This window comes from Echinops telfairi, unplaced genomic scaffold (assembly GCF_000313985.2).
Source record: "Echinops telfairi isolate 266 unplaced genomic scaffold, ASM31398v2 ScPeMD7_6;HRSCAF=24_0, whole genome shotgun sequence".
Taxonomy (NCBI): Eukaryota; Metazoa; Chordata; class Mammalia; order Afrosoricida; family Tenrecidae; genus Echinops; species Echinops telfairi.
Genome location: NW_022103902.1, coordinates 12,210,757 through 12,231,804, shown reverse-complemented (window position 1 = coordinate 12,231,804; position 21,048 = coordinate 12,210,757). Strand labels below are relative to the sequence as shown.

The 21,048-nt window shown below is 40.1% G+C and overlaps 1 protein-coding gene across 1 annotated transcript in view; it reads right to left on the bottom strand.

Annotated features, from left to right (window-relative positions):
- The window catches only part of CD96 (CD96 molecule), a 133,699-nt gene that overhangs the window by 56,536 nt on the left and 56,115 nt on the right, over positions 1-21,048 (bottom strand). The window contains exons 6-8 of the mRNA XM_045286196.1: positions 15,337-15,427; positions 12,549-12,737; positions 501-593 (exon numbers count right to left, since the gene is read on the bottom strand). Coding sequence (XP_045142131.1) covers positions 501-593; positions 12,549-12,737; positions 15,337-15,427 — 373 coding nt within the window. The remainder of the gene's footprint in view (positions 1-500; positions 594-12,548; positions 12,738-15,336; positions 15,428-21,048) is intronic.

Here is a 21,048-nt window from a genome sequence, read left to right as displayed (position 1 = left end):
AATTCAATGTCTTTGCCATAGTTACAGCCTGGCTTCCATTGTTAGTAATACTATAGCTGGGAGAGCTGAATGCATAGTTCTTACCTGTTAACTTTGTTAGAATAAGATTGAACCAGAACAAACTTAAACGAGAAACTATCTAAATGCCTCTGGCCCATAGGATCCCCATTTACAACCAGTTTCTTAAAACACCCCACTGAGAACATAGTTGTAAAGAAGGGTTGTCCATTGATTACCCTATTTCATAATAAATACAGAATCTGAATTTCACACTAAATATTTCTTGACCCGATTTTCCCAGGGCTTTAAATAAAGGATGTTGAAAGCTGTATTAACCCTTCAAAGGCCTGAGACTACTATTTAATATGCTTATGTAATATATTACAGGTTAAAAGAAAAGATCATGAATCAAGCAAGTTTTCTGATTTTTTCATTATCAAACTGCTTGGAAAAAGGAATAATAATTCATGCAAAGAAAAATAACAGGCAAACCCTCTTACTTGTAGGCAGTCCGCTGTTGGCTGTGGGATATTGGGTGTTAAGAGTAGATTCCATAACACTGAGTGGGGGATCCGTAGGAGGATTCACAGAACCTGAAAGTAGTATCAAATATATATTTTTATTATCAAAATATATGTGGATTTAGTTCTAAAACAAATCAAAACAAACAAAAACACCAATAAATCAAAATATGTATCAAATAAATTATTGAGGTCCTGGGGCTGCCTACTGCCATAAACAGTTATAGGCTCAGAAACTCATAGGGCAGTCGTACCGTGTCCTATAGGATCACTATGAGTCAGCATTGACTCGGTGGCAGTGAGTTTGAATGAGTGCTGTATAAGATAGATAGAAGGGTCAATGAGAACACTATGGCCTTTACAGGCCATAGACTACACAGACTAGGCACTAGATAAGGAACCAAATACCACAATGAGTGGCGTGATAGCGAACTTCAGCGTACTACGGGAATGTAATGAAGGGCCACCAAACAGGACTGGGGAGGGGCCAAGGGAAATTTGTCCAAGAAAATGGCATTTAACTAGCACCTGGCAAAAGCATAATAATAACTGCAAATATTTTCAGGTTTTTGAAAAATAATAGTGTTTACACGCTCCTTCAACCCACAAGCAAGAGTCAATGCCATATAAATAAACAGGTTTCATGGTACTTCACATTTTAAAAATTAATTATTTTTTAATGAAATACTTTTATTGGGGGCTCTTACATCTCTTATCACAATCCACCCATCCATCCGGTGTGTTATGCACATTTGCCCATATGCCGTCATCATTCTTTTCAGATCATTCTCTTTCCACCTGAGCCCCTGATATCAGCTCCCCATTTCTTCCCTCTCCCTCCCCTGCCCACCCTCCCTCACGAACCCTTGATAAGGTTTAGATTATTATTTTCATATTTTACATCGTTCTCCATTGCCCCTCATCCACTTTTCCATTGTTTGTCCCCCTGAGAGGGGGTTATAGGTTGATCCTTGTGATCGATTCCCTCTTTTTCCCCCGACCCTTCCCTGATCCTTGTGGTTTCTCTACTCTCATTGTTGGCTCTGAGGGGTTTACCTATCCTGGATTCCCTGTGCTGCAGGTTCTTTTCTGTAGCAGTGTGCATGTTCTGGTCTAATCTGATTTGTCTGGTAGAATTGAGGTCATGATAGTGGGGGGAAGAAAGTACCAAAGAACTAGAGGAAAGTTGTGTGTTTCATCATACGGCACCCTGACTGGCTCATCTCTTCCCTGTAACCCTCCTGTGAGGGGATGTCCAATTGTCTACAGATGGGCAGATCAGATACTTAACTTTTTTTTTTTAAGTGTGAAGTTTGGCATAAGATTCTCATTTATCTACATTTTTTTCCTTATGCGATGGAGAGAAAAAGGAGAGTTGGAGTAGAGGAAACAGCTGCAAATATCCATCAATAATTAAACCATGGAATGTACAAAGTATGAAACTAGGATAATTGGGAGTCATCAGAAATGAAATTGAATATATAAAGATCAGTAGCCTGAGCATTAGTTAACTGAAATGGACTTAGATTGGCTATTTTGAATTGAACAATCATATGGTTTCCTATGCCAGAAATAACAAATTTAAGAGGAATAGAGTCAATTTCATCACAAAACCAACATTTCAGGATTAATCCCGAAGAACTAGCTGCAGTGACCAGATAACATCCACATGCCTACAAGGAAGACCAGTTAATAATACTATTATCCAAGTAAAAAATAAACAGTTACACAAAAGTCTGCAGTCTGAAATTGAGCCAGCATGATGAATTGGTAATCACTGGTGAAAGGATTGTGAACATTGGAAATGGAAAAGAAAGCTCAGTAGTAGGAAAATATGGTGTAAGTGAGAACAATGCTGTTGTAGGTGCTGGCGAGTCAGCTCTGAAGCACGGTGACTCTATGCTCCACAGAAGGAAACACTGCATGGTCCCATGCCATCCTCACGACTGTTCCCATACCTGAGCCCACTGATGCAGCCACTGTGTCAATCTATCTCGTTGAAGGTTTTCCTCTTTTCAACGCTCCTCCATTTTACAAAACATGATGCCTTTCTCCAGACTAGTCTCTCCTGACAGCATGTCCAAAGTGTAGAAGACGAAGTCTTGCCATCCTTGCTTCTAAGGAGCACTCTGGTCTTTCTTCTTCCAATACAGATCGGTTTATACCTTTAGCAGTCCACGGTACTTTGAATATTCTTCTCCAGCACCACGATTCAATTGCACAGATTCCTCTTCAGTCTTCCTTATTCCAGGTTCAACTTTCACATGCATATGATGCAATGGAGAATACCATAGCTTGAGTCAGGCACAACTTAGTCCTCAAAGTAACGCTCTTGCTTGTTAATACTCTAAAGAGGAACAGTGCAGCAGATTGACCTAATGCAATATGTTTTTTGATCTCTTGACAGTGGCTGCCATGAGCATTGGTTGTTGCTTCAATTCCTCCTCACTTTTAGCAAGCAAGCTTGTGTCGTCTACATATCACAGGTTGTTAATAAGTCTTCCTCCAATCTTGATGCTAACTCTTCTTCATATAATCCAGCATCTCTAATTATTAGCTTAGCATACATATCGAACAGGTATGCAGTGCTCCTGTGTTCTGTTTATTATGGCCCACACAGTCAAATGCCTTTGCATAGTCAACGAAACACACGTAAACATCTATATGGTATTCTCTGATATGAGCCAAGTTTCATCTGCCATCAACAATGACATCCCTTGTTCCTTGTTTTTTTCTGAATCCACCCTGATCTTGTGGCCATTCTCTGTCACTGTATTGCTGTAACTATTGTTGGATGATCTTAAGCAAAATTTTACTTGTGTGCAATATCATTGATATCATTTTATAGTTCGAGCATTCTGTTGGGCCACCTTTCTTTGGAATGGATGTCTCTCAGTCAGTTGGCCAAGTAACTGTCTTCCAAATTTCCTGGCAGAGATGAGTGAGTGCTTTCGATGCATCTTTAGCTTTCTGAAACATTTCATTGGCTATTCCATTACTTTCTGGAGTCTTGTTTTTGGCTAATACATTCAGTGCAGTTTGAACTTCTTCCTTCAGCACCATTGGTTCAATCTTTTCTTGATGTTTAGTGTATCATTTAATATTTTGCCTGTAGAATCTTTCAAAATTGCCATTCGAGATTTGAATTTTTTCTTGAGTTCTTCAATTTCAGATGTTTTTACCTTTAGTTTTTCAAATTCTAGGTCCTTCACATTTTGTTATAGCTGCCTTTGTCGTCTCTAGCTGCCCTTTGAAATTTTATATTCAGCTCCTTGACTTCATCCTTTCTTCCATTTGCTTTCACTACTCTATGATGAATAGCAAGTTTCACAGTCTCTTCTGACATCCACTTTGGTTTTTTCTTTCTTTCCTGTCTTTTTAATGATCTTTTGCTTGTCAGGTCTTCTGTCATGACTGTTCAATGCATCAGATCTATTCTTGAGATGTTCTCAAAATTCAGAAGGGTTAGACTCAAGGTCATATTTTGGCTCCTATGAACTTGATTACGTTTTCTTCAGGTTTATCCTGAACTTACATATGAGCAATTGATGGCGTGTTCCACAGTCAGCCCTGGTCTGGTTTTAGCTGCTGATACTGAGCTTCTCCAACTTTTCTTCCCACAGATGGAGTCCATTTGATTTCTGTATTTTCCATCTGGGGAAGTCCATGCATACAGTCAGCTTTGGTGTTGTTGATAAAAGGAATTTGCTATACACATATCATTGGTTTTTCAAAATTCTATCATGTGGTTTCCAGTTTCATTTCTGTTATCAAGTTCATATTTTCCAATTACTGTTCCTTCCTCATTATTTCCAACTTTTGCATTCCAATCGCTAATAACTATTAATGCATCTTGAATGAGGTCATTGGTAGAATTCTTCAATTTCTTCATCACTAGCTTTTGTGGTTGGCGCAAAAAGTTGAGTAATAGTTGTATTGACTGTATTTCCTTGAAGGCTAATAGATACAATCTGACAGCATTGTACTTCATGATGGATTTAGCAAGATCCGTTCTCACAACAAATGCCATGTCATTTCTCTGGATTGTGCTATTCCTGGCAAAGTAAGTATATCACATGATTTTCTGATTCAAAGTGGTCACTACCATTTCAGCTCGCTAGTGCCTAGCACATTGATCTTCATGTATTCCATTTTCATTTTTGACCATTTCCTGTTTTCCTAAATTCATACTTAGCACATTCCAGGTTCCAATCATTAGAAGACTGTAGCTGTTTCTATTTACCTGGAGTCATGTCCCATCAGCAAATGAAAATCCAGAAAGCTCCACTCCCATATGCTTTACTGGACTAATGTCACCATAGTCGATTCCCCTCCAAGAAATCATCTCCTCTTCAGTCACATGTTGAGTGCCCTTGAATTTGAGAGGCCCATCTGCCAGCAGTACCTGTACAATGGTTTGCTTGCTTTGTTTAGGCAGGAAGTTTCCAGTGACTTCTTCTTCTAAGTGGGAAGCCGAGTCCATCTTCATTGTCCGTTGTTAGTCTGGAAGGTCCACTGAAACCTGTTCACTGTGGGTGACCCTGCTGGTATTTGAAATACCAGCGACATAGCTTCCAGCCTCACAGCAACACACAAGGCACCACAGTACAACAAACGGACAGATAATTGGTGACAATACACAGTGACTATTCCCATGGACTTCCCAGGTGGATTACACAGCAATCAAATTAACTGGATCTGTGGAAAGAGGCACTGCAAACACTCCATATTATCTGTTAGGGCAAGGTTGGGGACAGACTATCAATTGCTCATATGTAAGCCCGGGACAAAGCTGAAAAAAATGAAAAGAAGTCCATGAGAAGTAAAGCAAAAGCTTTAGTAAGTCCGACCTAACTTTAGAGACCAGTTCAAGAATAGACTTGTTGTGTTAAGTATTACAGACTGAAGACAAAACAAGTTTTGGGATGGCATGAAGGATTTAATAATGAACAATAAAAAGATAGAGAAAAAATGGGTTCCAGAAGAGACTCTAAAAGTTGTTGAAATATAGAATGGCAAAAGCAAATGGAAGAAATGTTGAAGTGAGATAGTTGAACAGATTTCAAAGTATGGCTCAAGAATACAAAGTAGTATCATAAAGAAATGTGCAAAGACCCAGGTTTAGAAAAGCCAAGGGAAAATACGTGCTTGGCATTTCTCAAACTCAAATAACTGAAGAAAAAATTAAAGGCTTGGGTTGAAATATTGAAGGAGTCTATGAGCAAAATATTGAAAACAGGAAACACTCAAAGAAGAAGTACACAGATTCACTCTACCAAAAAGAATTTGTTGATGTTCAACAATTTCAGGAGATATCATGTTTAAAAAAGAAGTTCAATGTATGGAAGGCATCAACAAAACAAGTCTACAGGAATTGGTACAATACCAATTGATGTTTCAAGAAATGAATGCAATGCTCGAAGCATCCATTTTAGGTACTCCTAGCCTTTGTGAAACAATGACTTAAAATCAAGAAGGGTGTGCATCAGGGTTGTGTTTTTCTATTTTTTTACTATGCTTATTCAATCTGTATGCTGAGCAAATAATTCAAGAAGCTGAACTCTATGAAGGAGAAGGCAGCATCAGGACTAGAGGGAGACTCATTAACAGTCTGCAATACGTAGATGATACAACTTCCCTGTCAAAATCAAGGAGGCCCTGAAGCACTTATTGATGAAGATCAAATACTATAGCTTTCAGTAAAGATTACAACTCAACATGAAGAAAACAAATACACCATAATTGGATCAATAAGCAACATAGTGATAAGCAGAAAAAGTGTGATGTTGTCAGGATTTTATTTTACTTGGATCCACAGTCAAAACCCATGAAAGTTGCTGTCAAGAATTTAAATAATGTATCTTATTGGACAAATCTGCTGCAAAAGACTTCTTTTACGTGTTAAAGAGCGAAGATAGTCCTTTGAGAACTAAGGTTTACCTGACCCAAGCCTTGATATATTCGATGGCCTCAAATAAGCAAAAGCTGGACAATGAATAAGGAGAACTGGAGAAAAATGGATGTCTTTGAATTACATTGTTGTTGAAGAATATTGACTAGTATGAACTATAAAAAGGATAAACAAATCTGTATTGGAAGAAGGACAGCCAGAATGCTCCTTAGAAATGCACATGGTGGGACTCTGTCTCATGTACTTTGGCTTTGTTATCAGGAAACCAGTCTTTGGGGAAAGGGCAGGTCAGTGTAAAGAGGTTATTCCTCAAAGAGATAAATGACACTGTGAATGAAAAAAAATAGCAACAATCGTGAAGTTGGCACCGTACCAGTCGGTGTTTTCTCGGTCACACATTGGATTGCTATTATTTGGAACTGGCTCGATGGGACCTCACAACAATAACAACAGGGCTGTGATGGCTTGAATTGTGTCCTCCAAATATGTGTTGGAGCCTTTATACTTGTTGGTTACTCAGTGCTTCTAGTTACCCTTGACTTGCTATCATATAAATGCTCTCCCTTGTTAAATCCAAGGAGGTGGGTGAGAGGGGTCAGTGACACGGAGAACGTATAAAGAGATCATCAGAATGGCACCCTTTCTGCCATTTGAAACAAACTTGAACCCTCCCCTATGACACCCATGTTGGATCATGATGTGTTCACACATTATAGTCCCGAATTCACTTCCCAGAACGAGCCATTTTAAATATTCAATTGGTATTTCCCTCAGACTACACTGCTAACTCACCCACTCAGATTTCCACCATGACTGGTAAAGCATTAACACGGTCTGTTAAAGTAATATTTTAATAAGACGTAACTTTATCTTTAAAAACAAATGCCTTGTTGTTTTTCTCTGTTCATCGGAAGGTGGCAAACTATGGGCCCCAGGACCCATCGCACTTACTGCTTATGTTCACAAATAAGTTTCACTGTAACACAGCCACGGCTGTGCTTTAACTATTGTGGCTGACTGTTTTCTGAGGTATAATGGTATAGTTGAGTGACTGTGGCAGAAATGCTATGTCCCAGAAAGCCTAAAATAATTCCTATCTGGACCTTTACAGGGAGAGGCTATTGAAGATGTTGATACTTTTATTCAATCTCAGATTTTCAAATTCAGAAACATTTATTTTTCATGCAGCATTTCCCAAAGCGAGTGATGCAGTTCCCTGGGGTGCGGGTGGTGGTGGTACTGGGATAACCCAGGAGGTAGTAAAAAACAGATACCTGCACTTTACCCTGGGTTATAGGATATTGTACAAAAGTTTTTAATTGCCAGGGGGTTCTAAATAAGTGTTTTTGTTGTTGTTGTTTTTGTTTTTTCCCTGGAAAGGGAGTGGTAGGTCAAATAAGTTTGGGAACCCATGATTTATAGAATATTTCTTTTAGGGTTTATTCTACCATATTTCATTCCCAAATGTCTTTATTTTATTTTTTAAAAATCATTTTATTGGGGCTCATCCAACTCTTATCACAATCCATCCATATGTCAATTGTGTAACGCACACTTATACATTTGTTGCCCTCATCATTCTCAAAACACTCTCTTTCTGCTTGGGCTCCTGGAATCAGCTCCTCATTTTTCTTTTTCTTTTTCTCCCTCCCTCCCTGCTCCCCTCTCCCTCGTGAACCCTTGATAATTTATAAATTATTATTTTATCATATCCTACACTGCCCAATGCCCAACTGTCTTTGTAAGCTGCGGCGTTTTTGATACACAGCACCTCGTGGTGTGTTCGGGAGTTGTTACCACAAGGTGTTCATTCTGGATGAAATCTTTGCCCCATGACCAAGATGCTGCCTGGCTTTCCACATGAAACCTGAAGTGCAAAAAACCTGTCCGCTTTCAAGTCGGACTATGAACCAGAAACGACCTTGGTCAAAACAAAGTGCACATCAGAAAATATCCCAACCCAGTGCTGCCTAAGCCCACAAATCCAACATTAACCCATTAACCCATATGTCCAACACCAGTCCACAAAGTCCTCCTCCATCCCACAAAACAGACACAAGGATGCCGACTGCAGGAGGAAAGCGAGCCAGTGAATGTGTAAGCATCTCAGCACTGGCAGGGGTCTCCACATGGCTGCTCTAGCACCCAGGGCTGCATCGGGGTAGGTCCATGTGGCTTCTCCTTGGGAATGTCTTGCAGGAAGTGAGCCTTGCCAGCTGAAGGAGGGAACTGGCTAAGGCAGCTGCATCCTGGACTGACCATCAGAAAGCAAGAGACCCAAGAACTAGAAAGGTGAGGTTCACTGAGCCATTTATCCCTCCACCCTTCAATTAACCCCACATGTGTTTATCGGCCAGGTTGGCACAATAAACTAACGACCTCAGTTGTCATCTAGTTGGTTCTGATTCATATCGATCCCATGCACAACAGAACAAAACACTGCTTGGTCCTTGGCCATTCTCCTAATTTTCCCTATGTTTGAGCCCATTGTTACTGCCACCATGTCGTTCCATCTTTTTAAGGGCCTGCCTCTTTTCTGCTGCCCCTCTACTGTCTCCAGGCACGGGTCTCTCCTGATAACATGTCCAAGCACGGGAGATGAAATGTGGCCATCCGTGCCTCTAAGTTCATCTTGGATGTGCTTTTTCTCAAACAGATCTGTTTGTTCTTTTGCCAGTCCATGGTACTTTCAATATTCTTTACTAGCACCATAATTCAAATGTATTGATTCTTCTTCAATCTTCATTATTTACAGTCCAACTTTCACATGCATAGGAGGTGCTTGAAAATACCATGGCTTGGATAAGATGTAACTTAGTCCTCAAAGTAACTCCTCTCTTTTTTTTAACACTTTAAAGAGGTCTCAACAGCAGATGCTAAGTTAAATAAGCAAGACACAGAAGAAAAATATTGCATGGCCCCCTTTATAGGAAGTGTCTAGGCTAGGCAAGTGTTTATTTGTAACCAAAGGTTTTTAGTGGTTACCAAGGGAAGGCTGACAATTAGGCTGGCTAGATGAGTTAAAGCATGAAATAATAGATGTTTATCTGACAATACCTACTTCAATATTCCTTGTTCTCTTTTCTTACTATTTGAAATAGCCCTTTATACTCTTCTCCCTACCACCCAAACACGCACACTTACTCACATCTGCAAATGCCTCAAATCTTTAACTCCTGTCTCTCTCTCCCAAAGGCCTCCAGATCTCTGGTTGGAAATCCCCTTACTAAGCAAATCTCTGTCAAAGCTGATAGCATCCAGGATACTGCCCACCCCAGGAGGACTACCGCTGGATTAAAATAACACAGATTATCATCTCTACCTCAAAAGACAAACAAGAAAGTCTTTGAAAATACCAAAAATGATCCTGCAGTGTTTCAGTTTTAGGCTAGTATGGCAGGACATTTTTGGAAAGCACTATGTCTTAGATACTGTTGCCTCCTAAGAATTCCGCGGGCCCAGTGCTGCTGATGGACCACTGGTCAGCTCACCCCAGTCTTTCTCGCTCCATATTCTGTAGAAGAAGAACCTCCAGTGAACTCTTGAATTTCCTGGATGAGTGGGGATGGAGTCACCTGAGAGCACTGTTATCTTGTAGCTTCCAACTTGATTACCCTTCTGTGGGCACAAAGGAGAACAAAAATTCCTTCCTTCCCTCCTGAAATTGCCTTCCTGTTGAGGAATAGTCTCAGAAGTTCTCAACATTAACACTCAGAGATGACAGATTTTTCTTTTGTGTTTTTATCTCCAATAATCTGTCCTCAGTAAAAACTCGATGAGACGATGACTTTTGTACAATGAGTCTTGGACAGAAATTGACCCCTGAGTTGATAAAGCATACAGCAAGCAGAATGCTTATTTGGAAGTGAAAGTTTAAGAAGCCATAACAAGTTAGGATACATCGTACAATGAAGACCCCGCTTTAATGAGCTGCCTGTATTTCCTAAGTCATTCACAGAGATAGATGTCAAAACGTGCTCCCAGATGGAAAGCTATACTTTTAGGAGCTAGCACAGTTCAGCATTTATTGTCTTTAATATTTGATCATGAAGGATAAAAGCTCATTGGGTAATTTAAAATTAACCACCCTCTCAGAACCTAAAAATATACTAGATCAGAGCTGCCCCATAAAATGTAACTATAATATGTCTAGTATTCAGCAGTTTAAACTCCCAATAAAACCAAACCTCATCCTATAGTTTACCCTTCACTCCATCCTAGATTTCTCTTTTTCCTCTTGTCTTCTTCCATGTCACCCAAGCTAACACTTGACAACAGTTGAACGCATTGCTTTAATCTTCCCTTCCTTGACCTCCTCCCTTGGCAATTTCCTTTGATATGAAACTGTTTATCTTTAAAAAAAAATGTTTTAGATGTTTGTTTTTTAATTGGGGGCTCATACAACTCATCACAATCCAAACATACATCAATTGTAGAAAGCACATTTGTACATTTGTTACCCTCATTATTCTTTTAAAAAAATTCTTTTATTGAGGGCTCGTACATTTCTTATCACAGTCCATACATACATCCATTGAGTCAAGCACCTATGTTCACCTGTTGCCCTCATCAGTCTCAAAACATTTGCCCTCTACTTTAGCCCTCAATATAATTTGCTCATTTTCCCCTACCCGCTTCCCTCCCCCCTCCCTCCTGAACCCTTGAGATCCCCTTCTCCCCCTTATAACTGTGGTCTCATATTATATTTGCCCTTTTGTGATTGGCTAATTTCATTCAACATAATATTCTCCAGATCCATTCATTTTATGAGGTGTTTCATGGTTTCATCTTTATTTATTTTGTTAGTTTTAATACTTTAATCACGTTTATTTTATAGAGGGTTAATCTGTGTATGGTATCTATACCTTGAAGTTAAAGACTGTTCCTTAATAATTTTAGTGTCACTGATATAAGACACAGTACCTGATACATAGAACACTTTTAACTGGAAATTGATATTTCGAAGTATTATGCTTATTAGAGGGGCCCTGGTGACACAGTGATTACACAGTAGGCTGCTATTTTCAAGCTTCACAGTTCAAAACCACCAGCCGCTTGGGGGGGGGGGGCGTCTTTCTACTCCTGTCAAGAGTTTCCATCTCTAACCAATGTACAAATGTGCTTGACACAATGGATGGATGTATAGATTATGATGAGTTGTACGAGCCCCCAGTAAAATGATTAAAAAAAAAAAAGTGTTTCCATCTCTGAAACTCACATGGGGCAGTTTCACCCTGCCCGATAGCATTTGAGAGTCAGTAAGGGCTCCATGGCAAAGAGTGATGTTTATTAGGTCAATTAATGAACTAAAACACGGACCACCTTGAATATAATTAGATAATGGCTATTTTTCCGGGCAAAAGATAGACAAATGATTCAACAAATGTAGTGGCATCAAAAATAAAATGAAATCAGTTGTTGTGGTATAAGTCCCAATTCATAGAGATCTCGTGCATACTGAATTAAAACGGTATGCTATAGAATTTTCAATGGTTGATTATTTGGAAATATATTGTCAGACTTTTCTTTCATGGTAACTCTTGGCAGACTCAAACTGTGTTAAGGATTAAGAGTTAAAGGTGGGTTAGGAATAAGGATAGGGTTAGGGATAAGAATAGGGTTAGGGTTCTGGTTAGGGTTAGGGGTTCAGTGATAACACTTGTGTTAAGGATTAAGAGTTAAGGGTTAGGGAAAATAAATAAATAAATAAATAAATAAATAAATAAATAAATAAATAAATGTGGTATACATAGTCAGATATTTTCAGTGGCCACAAGGAGTTTTAGGATTTTAATGGTCTCTTAATCCTCAGTAAAAGTTTTATTTTTCATTACGTAGACTGATAAAAGTGTCAATTTATTAAGTTACAATTAACAGTAAATTAATTTTCAAAATACTTAACAGAAAGTCCTCATAGGAATACAAGAATCAGCTAATCCTTATTTGAAGGAATTCTTTTCATTCGAATTTGTCAGAAATATTTGCTGCCATGAATTCTAACAACTGTGAATTAAATAGACTCGAAAGATTAAAATATTATGGAAGCAATAAATATTATATCAGCTCTGACCTTGGGATTATCTTGACTAACCCTGTTGACTTCATTGACAACTCACCGAAGGAAAACGAGATCTTTTCAGAGGAGATACTCCGCACTTTATTCCCCGGAACCGGAAACAGAGCCGCACACCAGATGGTCACGTTGTTCGATTGGGCTGATTCATTAATGTGTGCCCTTGTTAAAACCGACTTCAGTTCTGAACATCCACCTTTGCCTTTTCTCGCTTCATTAGTGATGCATATTTCTAAAAGACAGAACAGGACATGGTTAAGTCGTCAACCTTTTCTGTGTAAACCAGAATCAATCGTACGATGATGCCAAATCATGGCCAGAAACATTTGAAGGTGTGGTCATGTGGAGTCTCACGTGATCAAATTGCAGTAAGGGTTAATTCCACTAAGTCCAGAATTAATGGGAGCTGTTTTATTCAAGGTCCTAGATAGTACTGATGCTTTGTCAAAGTCTGAGACATAAGAATAGTGCACTTTGTGACCGGGGGCACAAGGGGGTTGGGGCAGACTGCCCAGCTTGACAGCATTGCTTAGTGTGCATCACGGGCATTGATGATTTGCACCTGGTCTCCAGGAGGCTGTCATTGAATCTGGCTATGCGGCAGACCACTAGGAAGAGAGAACAACTTCAGCTAGGACCCCGTTTTGGACTCCCTTGGATATTCTTAGATCGTCTCGGCCGCAGTAGGTTCTTAATCTTAGAGGAAGTGCATCTGGCTCAGCCCGGACAAGAGGTCCCTGTAAGGGTGGCTGTAAGTGTTCTACATGCGTCATGGGGTATTGTATCACTTTTCCCTGAGAGAAGCTGTACACTGATTTATAGGAAACACCATTTTCGGTTCTTCAGCAGCAGAGCCCCTTAAAACTGCCATTGTTAGTTCAGCTTCCAAGTAGCAGATAAGATAGCAAGAAGTTCATGTAAAATGATCACTGTAGCCCAGCTCACAGATTCATTAAGGGTCCTTACATCTAGGTCCCTCAGTAAGGAATAAGCAAATGCAGTTATACACGGATGGAATTTGGAGCACGTGGTCTGCCTCAGGACTGGGAGTGTCATAGGATATCTCAAAGGTGGGAGTATAATGGGGTAACTCAAACTTGCCAGCTTTGCCTTAGGGCTGGGAAGACAGTGTGCTTTATTATTATTAGATCAAGGCTTATTTAAAAGGAGAGCCTGTTTTTAATCATGAGGGAGCTTCAAAATGGGCACTCTTGTCAAAACAAAATCTCAAAGTTCCCATGAATCCTTTGAAGCCCCTTGTACCTTGAACAAGTCCTGGAGGCATCGGTACTGCTGGGTAAGCAAGCCTGATGCGCCTGGGGGGAAAGGTGAGGTTTTCTGTTCCCTTGAAGACTTACCACCTCAAGAACTCTCCATACAGGATCACCGAGAGTCAGAATCGCCCTGAAGGCAGCGGGTTTATTTTTGTTTTGTTTTGGTACCTTTCCCGCCCTGTCTTTTATAGCATTAAAAAAATCATTTTATTGGGGACTCATACAACTCATCACAATCCATACATGCATCCACTGTATGTCAAGCACATTTGTATATTTGCTGCTCTCATCATTCTCAAAACATTTGCTTTCTACTTGAGCCCTTAGTATCAGCTCCTCAATTTTCCCTTCCCTTCATTTCACCCCCTCCCTCATGAACCCTTGATAATTTATAAATTATCATTTTGTCATATCTTACACTGTCTGATGTCTCCCTTAACCCACTTTTCTGTGTTCATCCCCCAGGGAGGAGGTCACATATAGTTTCTTGTATTCGGTTCCCTCTTTCCTACCCACTCTCCCTCTACCCTCCCAGTATCGCCACTCTCAGCACTGGTCCTGAAGGGGTCATCTGTCCTGGATTCCCTGTGTTTCCAGTTCCTACCTGTACCAGTGCACATCCTCTGGTCTAGCCAGATTTGTAAGGTAGAATTGGGATCATGATGGGGGGCTGGGCGGAGTATTCAGGAATTTTCAACACTGAATCCTGTCAAGCCCACTGATACCATTGTTGTGAGTGAACTTTCTTTGCAATTGAACTAATGCAAACAGCTATAGTCTCACAAAGCAAGTGATACATGCAGTAACTCATCAATGCGAACTCTTAATCTTACTGATGAAAATAATGATGCAACAAGAGTTAGGTGACCCAGTCGCTGTGTGAGGAAAATAACGCAGGAGAAAAGGGAAGGCCTATGGCCGACCCGGGGCTAGGAAGGGGAAGAGTGAGGTGAGAGAAATAGACAGGAAGAGTCTGTCAGAGCGAGTATGCCCCAGTCATCTCCCATGGAAAACATGGCTTTGTGTCTTATCACCTGAGCTTGTCTCAAAGTTCGTTCTTGCTCCAGGAACTTTTAATCCTCCCGGTGAACTTGTTCCTTGGTGTGGCGCCAAGTCCTTTACATCTACTTTTAGTTTCTTGCTTGTTTTTTGGTCTCCCACTGAAAGTCTCATAAAGAAAGGTGGAAATGATTCATGTACTGATGTAAGGCAGTGGTATTAATGAACTAAATGCAATGATTCATAAATGTGCATTGAATTAAACGGCTTGCCTTCTCACGGGATCTGCTTTTGCTGTGTGAAGACATCAGTGTTTGCATGTGGTTTGACAAAGGCAACTGTGATTTTTGCATTCTTGGAAAGGCTGCATCCGGTCCCCTCGGAGGAGCCAGATGTGCTTTTAGAAACTGGCATTTGATGGATACTACAATGTTTTTCTTGGAATGAGAATGATTCTTTCACGCCAAGATCAACTTGGGCAATGATGACTTCTAGTTTGTTTTTTAGTCTTTGTTTTCTCTCTTTGCCAGACCCACTCCCTTGGATAAACAGCCTTACCTTCTTTTTCACCTTGGAGAAATCCTCCATGTACAAACCAGGTGAGATTTGCGGTGGGAAATACGTTCCTCAGAACACAGGTAAAGGTGCTCTGGGCAAAGAGAACACAAAGAGGTTTGTGTGAAAATTAAGAAGAAACTTGCTCTTTACATCAACATATTCATGGTTCTATTTACATATTTATATGAACTAAGTAATTAGCAACAAGTGATTTTTTAAAATTTCACTTTTGGTTGGATATACAAGGGTAAGTAAAAAAATATTGCTACAAGTGACAAAAACTTCTTAATCATAACTAAACACTCTGAGGAATGGAGCTGATGGAGCTGGTGGCTCAGAACAGTCTTCAGGGGGGGCGGGGGTGGGAGCACCAAAGTCAATTGACTTATCATAGTTCACAAAGCCAATGTTTGACATCCTATTTGGGGGTGTAGTGACTGAGTCTTAAAAGCTCCTGAGCAGCCATCTAAGAAGCAATCATTGGTTTCTGGTCATCCGGAGAAAAGAAGAGGGACCAATTTGAAGACATTAGTCCAGTCGACCATGCAAACTTCAGGCTTCACAACCTTGAGACAAGGAGAATCAGATTACCATGACCAACTGCTCTGAAAGGATCACATTAGAAAATTCGAGATCGAATGGAAAAAAGCTGTGGCATAGAGCTCCCCATCATCAAAGAGAGCAGTCTTATTAGTCAGAGAGAGAGATGGAGTCCCCCGAAGACGATGGCCTTTGGTCACCCTTCAAGTCTGAAACTAAATTCACCCCTGTGTTAGAATCAAGAACCATTTGAGTTCAAAAGGGTGGCCTTTCCCCAAGGACAGAGGATTAGGAAAAGAGGAGGAAGAGAAACAGAAAACACGGGACGGAAGTAGAATAGGCAGCGGCACATTGAAGGGATTGCCGTGGATGAGTTGAAACAAAACGTATAAATGGTTCAATGTAAAATTCATAACCTGCTCTGTACACCTTCACTTAAATCACACACACAGACACACAGTTATAAAACCATCAAACTTTTATTAAACCAAAACACTAAAATGTAAACCTATGATTTCTCAAAACATCCATTATTTAGAACTATACATATTTGCAGGAGATGTTTCTATTTTTCTAATCCTTATCTGAAGAATTCTTTGCTCCTTGGTTTATACCAACGATAGTTTGGCATCCTCAAAACAAAACAAACAAAACAAAACACGCTACCACCCAATCAGTGCCAACTCACAGCAACCCGATAGGGCAGGGTAGAACTGCCCTGTGAGTTTCTGTGACTGCAAATTTTTATTGGAGTAGAAAGCCCTGTTGCTCTCCTGAGGAGCTGCTGTGGTTTCCCATTGCTGCCATTCCAGTTAGAAATCACACACCAGGGTTTGTAATACACCACACCACCAGGGTTTGTAATACACCACACCACCAGGGTTTGTAATATACCACACCACCAGGGTTTGTGATACACCACACCACCAGGGTTCATAATACACTGTGCCACCTGCAAACTCAACCTAATGGCACAGTTGGAAACTATGTTCACTGCTATGTTCCTGCTACAATACTTTATAATGAAAAAAGAAAGAAGTATAGTAACGGGTGATTATAAAAAATAAGCTTAGATTTAGGGCTAGTTATGCTTTATTTCTAACATTAAAAATATTTTGTTCATTAAGAAATAGTAATACTTAACAACCTGATAAAAGTAGCTAATAGGACTATTTCATTCCCCTGATTTTACCTGATTCCCTGAAAAATTAGAGTCTCATGTATAGTTACTTACTTATTTTCTTTTTTTTAATTTTTAAATCATTTTATTAGACTTACTTATTTTCTTATCAAGAGATAGTATATTTTACATATAACCAGTCCTAGTTCTTAGTTCATGTATATTCTCCACAATTGATGAATATACTAATTAACTTGTATAGAAACTGGCTGTGTCTGCCCATTCCTTGAACTTGATGAATATTTTAGTTAACCAGTTTGTGAAGCTGGGTGTGCCAATTTCCCCAAATTCTAATTACTCCCAGTGTCTGAACCTACAGATCTGAGCAGCCCGACTCAAGGATACTAAGTAACACTTTTCTGGTAAAATCATATCATACTGAAGGACAGCTGAACATTCCTCAGGATAAATAACCACAAGACGTCCAAAGAAGGAACGAGATTTTCAGAAGGGACTGAAAATGCACTTCTCTCAGTATTTCCACTTAACCCACACTTGGTTTTTCAGGTACGTGCATATGGTGGGAATCAAGACCCATGAAACTGTACCTCTCTTTGTTCTAGAAAAAGATAAATACCCACTTGCATAAGACACCCTCTTATTAAAGAGAGAAGTCAGTTCATTTAATCCAGCAAAATGCACAAGAGTGAAGTTTATCTCTAGGTGATCTCTGAAGTGAGAAAAGAGATATAGAAGAATAAATGTTGGTGGTTTTTTTTTTAAGTTGCAAAGGTTTGTCTTGAATTCAATGCTTTTAACTATTTATATTTAGATGATCTACCAAAATGATGATGATCTGGTAATAATCAGGAACATGTGGAGTTACATTACTTTATGTAACTTATGTCGGATCAACTGCTAAAAAGTTGAAAAGTCAAATCTGAAAGCAAGTTGCTACATTACAATATTTAGAATAATTCATATTTAAAACATCTCATGTTATATCCAGAATCTGTTTTTGAAGATTTGGTTTGGGAATATGGTTTCAGTCCTAAACTCCTCCCAGTCTCTTTAAAATCGGAAAGCCACAGACCAAACTTAATTAACTCAGGATCAAAGGTCTTATGAAACATCAAGCATAAATGGTTTTCCTGAGCAAAGAGTTGGAATTGCACTTGGGAAATGCCTTCCACTTGACCCAAGTGAGTGAGAAAGAACACGTGCTAACTGTGAAAAGAATGTGCAGAGGTAAATATACACCAGAGCATATGCACACACCCATGAGGTTGACTGCTGTAAAGGCAGTCATTTTCCCACCCCTTGTTAAGCTGTTGTTTCTGAGAGACTGATCAAGTCATTGGTTTCTCTAAGGTGATTCTAAGTAAATGTGAAATATGTGAGAAATCGTTCAAAGACATATGCAGGAATCACCAGAAAAGAAACCCACTTGGAGGGTTCTGTAGGGCTATGGAGCAGGAAGAAAACCAGGGATAATTTAGAAAACAAAGCCATGTTTGGGACACAGGAAAGAGGGGAGCCTGGATTCTACAGGTAGCCTATTTGGGGAAGCAGAGAGAAATTCACAAAGTTGGATCAGGGAGCACCCAGAAGCCCACGAGTCAGTTGGATCTGTTGCCCTGGTAGCAGGAGGAAGTCAATGCAGCATCAGAAGATGATGACCTTGCTGAGTTCAGAAAAAAAGAAATTTTAATTTCTACAAACAGTATTTTCCAAATGATATCGCTTAATGTGTATGTAACTTGTTGATCAGGCAGTAACTCTATCAGAGGGTTTTTCACGGAATTATTTTGTACATAGGATTTTAGTCTAGGAAAAAAGAAACAAAACGTTTTATTTTTAAGTGTTCCTCTTTGTTTGCAAACACTTGGTTGCTCGCTAATTGGATTCTTTCCTTCTTCTTTCCATCCGCGTTTTGATATATATTTTTTTCTTTTCCATTTGAGATGCAGCCTCTCAGTTTTTACGAGTCCCGCTCTGCCATTTCTCTGTTATAAAATCAAAGTTGTTTCACAGACACTTTCTTTAAAATGTCTGTCTCAGGCATCAAAGACCCAGAGCAAAAAAATCATAATGTGAATGAGGGGTGGGGGAGTGTGGAGTGGAGGCCCAAAGCCAATCTGTAAGCAATTGGACATCCCCTTACAGAAGGGTCCTGGGGAGAAGACAGGCCAGTCAGGGTGCAGTATAGCACCAAATGAAACATACAGCTTTCCTCTGGTTCCTTAATGCTTCCTCCCCACCCACTATCATGACCCTAATTCTACCTCACAAATCTGGCCAGACCAGAGCATGTGCATGGGTACAAGAACTGAAAACACAGGGAATATAGGGCAGATAAACTCCTCGGGACCAATATTGAGAGTAGGGGAAGGTGGGGGGAGAAAAGGGGAACCGATCACCATGACCTACCTATAATCCCCTCCCAGGGGAATGGACAACAGACAAGAGGGTAAAGGGATATATTGGGGAGTGCAAGACATGAAAAAATAATAATAATTTATAAATTATCAAGGGTTGTAAGAGGTTGAGACAGAGCCACAGGACAGAGACAGGGTTCAGACAAAAATGAGAAGTGAAAGAAAAAGATTTTATTGAGGGAAAAGAACTTCCAGGAGAGAGGGGAGAGATAGAAAGGGATGGGGGCATCTTGAGCCCCGGGGCAGGTTCCCGACCCAACGAGTTTAGGTCAGCGAAGTCGTGCCCGGTACTGGGGCAGCAGGAGATGTACAGGGTATGAGCCAAAGGCATATGGGCTGATAAGGGGAAGGGAGGTTTCTTGTGATGTCTTAGCAGTTTTCGGCAGGGGTTGCAAGTTTTGGGTCTGGAGATGACCTGTTGGCAAATCATCTTGTTTTTTGCAAACTTGCTTCCTGGAATGCTAGAGAGAGGGGGGCTGTGTGAGCCCTGCCCGGGGAGATAAGCTCTGTGAGATGCAGGAGGCAGAGGTGACAACGTTCAGCAGGTTGTTTGTCTTCTTGAGAAGCTGGTGCAAGGGGCTGCCTGGTCCAGACCAGGTCCAAACAGGTTCATGAGGGAGGGAGGGAGGGAGGGGAAACATGAGGAGCTGATACCAAGGGCTCAAGTAGAAAGAAAACGCTTTGAAACCGATAATGGCAACATATGTACAAATATGCTTGACACAATGGATGAATGTATGGATTATGATAAGAGTTGTAGGAGCCCCCAATAAAATGATTTTTAAAAACAGTCTGTCTCGTTGTGGGTGTTATTCTTCCTGAACTTATATTTTGTTTACGTGGGTGGGTGTGCATGTGCATATTAAAAAAATTTTTTGCTTACATTATAATGTTTTCTTTATGTTACAGTAGCAGAAAGTAGAAGGCAACAGCATTCTAGAGTTTCCTACTCTAGTGTTATAAAATAATAGAAAAGCAGACCCAAATCTGTTTCTCAGAGAGTTCCCTGAGCTTTCGGTGTCAGGAATGGCGTTTGATTCTCCTGTAATGCAGATGTCTGAGTGTGGGAGCGAGTTCCGAGTTCTGTGGGACCTGAGCCTTGGGAAAATGAGTTTATACAAGTCACCTTTGAGTCAGACAATAGCCTTGTACGGAGCTCAGTGAAGACTGGTTTGCCTTTGGCCTTGGGACGTTATGAAGAATTACTGATGTGCAGTCAGTTCATTTTCCCAAACAGAAACTCCAAGGTCAGACTGGAAAGTGTGTTTTAGGGTAAACTGTGATTACGCAAACATGGTCTGGCTTCATTTCCATGCCTATGTCAATTAAAGGGGGGCGGGTATAAGAATTAACCTTTAGTCTTTGGAACAATTTTCTTATTTCTTAGTCAAAATAGGACTCAAATTTGAAAATCATGTATTAAATACATTTCCATTTCTGCTCTTGGCTTCCTCTGATTTTTGTTTTCACAGGAGTTTTTCTGCCCTTCTTGTCCCTTTTGGGTTTCGGTTCATCGACCTTTCTACTGACTCTCTCCAGAGGAACCATCGCTTTCACACCTCGCACCAAGATTCCTGGTCTGTTAGTGGGACAAAATAGTTGAAGCCACAGGTG